At 63.3% G+C, this 2,641-nt stretch overlaps 2 protein-coding genes across 2 annotated transcripts in view; one reads left to right on the forward strand and one right to left on the reverse strand.

Moving 5' to 3' along the window:
* GLIS2 (GLIS family zinc finger 2) overlaps positions 1–477 on the forward strand; it is a 14,204-nt gene extending 13,727 nt beyond the window's left edge. The window contains exon 6 of the mRNA XM_029957867.1: positions 459–477. Within this exon, the coding sequence (XP_029813727.1) occupies positions 459–477 (19 nt within the window). The remainder of the gene's footprint in view (positions 1–458) is intronic.
* PAM16 (presequence translocase associated motor 16) lies at positions 454–2,595 on the reverse strand. Its single transcript, XM_008930430.3, has 4 exons — positions 2,438–2,595; positions 1,769–1,908; positions 1,320–1,385; positions 454–1,173 (listed from the first exon to the last, which is right to left on the reverse strand). Exons 1-4 carry the CDS (start codon positions 2,562–2,564, stop codon positions 1,087–1,089), a joined length of 420 nt encoding a protein of 139 aa, XP_008928678.2. The 5' UTR covers positions 2,565–2,595; the 3' UTR covers positions 454–1,086.
* Between the last annotated feature and the right edge of the window lie 46 nt (positions 2,596–2,641).

Genomic DNA, 2,641 nt, shown 5'->3' on the forward strand with positions numbered 1-2,641 from the left:
GCAGCGTGCCCAGCCTCAGCGTGGGCGCAGCTCAAAGCCTCTCCTGGGGGTCATATGTACGTCCCACTGCTTGGCAGGACCCCCACCCACGTCCCGCTCCGAACCGTGGGGGTCTCCCCAGTGCTGCCCCTCCATGCTGAGGAGCCCCAGCCACGCGTGCCCCGCAGGGAGCCGGTCTCCCTGCTCTCACCGGCGGCCGCCCGGCGCTGCCCCAGCCCAGCATGGCCGCGGGCCATCGACCAGGCCACCCCGGCCGGTGTAACGTCTCCTCGCTCCTCGTCGGTTTGTTGTTGCACATTCCAGGACATCAGTATTTTAACGGTCTCGAAGTGCCTTTCTATCGTAGTTTCTGGGTTGTTTTTATTTTCCTCCTGTTGGGCTCCATCGCTGTTAGCGTAGCGTGTAAGGACTGCACAAGTACGAGATAAGCTAACGACTGTAACACTATATTCGTCCAGGGGAGAGGAAGTTTATTAAGAAAACAATAAAGTTGAAGTAAGTTCCTGTTTCAATGCCGCGGCTGTGGTGACAGCAGTGAGGAGCCCATGCTGGGGGCAGAGGAGTGCTGGAGAGGGTGGGTGTGACCTGGGGGGGGGAACAGCTGGCTGTGACTGACCCCTGGCTGTGTCCCCACACTCCTGCTCAGGGAGCCTTGGCACCAGTGAAGCCCTGCAGCAGGATGAGCTGCAGGAGGGGACAGCCACAGCGTGTGTGTCCCCCTCAACCCAGCAGTCATCCACGGTGGGAGAAGGGTAATGGCACAGCACCCCTGGGGTATGGAGCCAGAGGTATCCGTGTACTCAGTCCAAGAGCATCCAACCCCGCCCAAAAATAGCTCCCAGAGCCTCCTCCAGTGCCATTTGAGCCCTGGCAGCCCTTGATACCCTGAGGACACCCCTTCTTCCCCAGCTGCCTCCCCCCTCCTTGTCCCCAGGGCAGGGGCTGATCCCTCGGGGGCAGCAGTGGGCAAGTCCCTGCTCCCTCCCCAGGCACGGAGCAGCCAGGCCAGGTGCTGGAGGACACGGTGTTTATTGGCCACCTATAAGTTAAGGGTGAGAGGGACGCAGGGTCCAGGGGTGGCAGGAGTCACGTCTCAGCTTTCCGCTCCTTCTCCTTGTCGCCCTTGGCCTGGATGCGGAGCTCCTCGTCCAGCCGCTCCTTGGCTCTCACCACCTGTGGACATGGGGGTGACACACAGGGATGGGGTGACACCTCCCCTCACTGCCTCACCCACAGGGGTGCTCGGGCTCTGCCTGTCCCGAATCCCAGGCAGGGGAAGGTGCCCACAGAGGTGCAGCCCCCGCTGCTCCCTCGCTCACCTTGGACTGCAGGTAGAAGGAGCCTCCCACAGACTTGTCGTTCACCTTGAACAAGTGGTCGTAGTTCTGCCGAGAGAAGCTCCGGCTCAGATTAATCTCCACCTTCCCCATTCCCAAGCCCTGGGGGCCTCCCACTCCCTGCAGCATTGCTGGAGGTGACAGGTGTGATCCTGGGGACATGTCTGCTCTGCCTGACTCCACTGTGAGTTCCCACATTCCCGGTCGGGCACCTCCGGGGATCCCACGTCCCCTTTCCTGAGCAGCCCCACTGGGCAGATGCAGAGGCCAAGCCCCGAGGGTTGCTCCAGCTGGGGCAAGGAATCCTCCAGCTGGGATTAACTGGGCCCAGGACAGCACTGGGGAACAGCTGTCACCCCCATGCCAGGCAGCACCCTCAAGGCAGACAGGGCCCTCCCTCCCTCTCTCCCCGACTCTGAGGGGCCCTCTACCTTCTGGATCTCCTCAGGGTTGAGGCTGGAGACGTTGAGGATCTGTTGAGCTTCCTGGAGGCTGATGCCAATGATCCTGGAGGCAGCAGCAGACTGGGGCCTCTCGGAGCGTCCTCGTGCATCGGCTGCTGCCCGGCTCGCTGCCGGAGACACCCAGGCCATGAGACCCCCACACTGATCCCTGCGACCCCCAGGCCTTGGGGGGGGTCAGGCAGCAAAGCCCTCAGGCTCTGAGGTGCTCAGAGCCCAGTGTCCCCCTCTGCCCCCCTCCAGTCACCCCTGGATGTGATCCAAGTGCTGGGGATGTGTCAGGGGCTGGGGGAGCACTGTTTGCTGCAGGCAGGGCAGGGGTGGGGCTCTCCTGTCCCAGGGATTATCCTGTTGTGCCCTTTGGGGTGCTGGGATCTCTGGGAGCCTGGCAGCGGTGCCAGAGCCAAGCTGGAGCCTGGGAAGGCTGCTGGGAGCCTGGGTTGAGATGAACACCATCAGGCGAGCACTGGGAGGCAGGTGAGGACTGTCACCCTGTGACAGCCTGGCAGGTGTCCTCTGCGGGCAGAGTGTGGGCACGGGGAGCACTGGGGCTCCTGGGGAAGGGTGGGGGTGCAGAGCAGAGCCGGGGCAGGGCAGTGTGGGCACACAGAGCACTCGGAGCAGTATACCAGCTCCTACCTGCGAACTCCTGGCGCAGCGCCCGCATGAAGGCCCGTCCCACCACCTGGGCCCCCACCAGGATGATCTGTGCCAGGTACTTGGCCTGCGGGGACACCCTGCTGTCACAGCCACCACGGAGCCCCATCCCCACACAGGTCCTTCACCCTGTCACCTCTCCCTGTCTCCTGGGGCTTTTCCCTACCCATCCCTGGCCCTGTCCCC

Source organism: Manacus vitellinus, unplaced genomic scaffold (assembly GCF_001715985.3).
Source record: "Manacus vitellinus isolate BGI_N305 unplaced genomic scaffold, ASM171598v3 scaffold_12_pilon, whole genome shotgun sequence".
Taxonomy (NCBI): domain Eukaryota; kingdom Metazoa; phylum Chordata; class Aves; order Passeriformes; family Pipridae; genus Manacus; species Manacus vitellinus.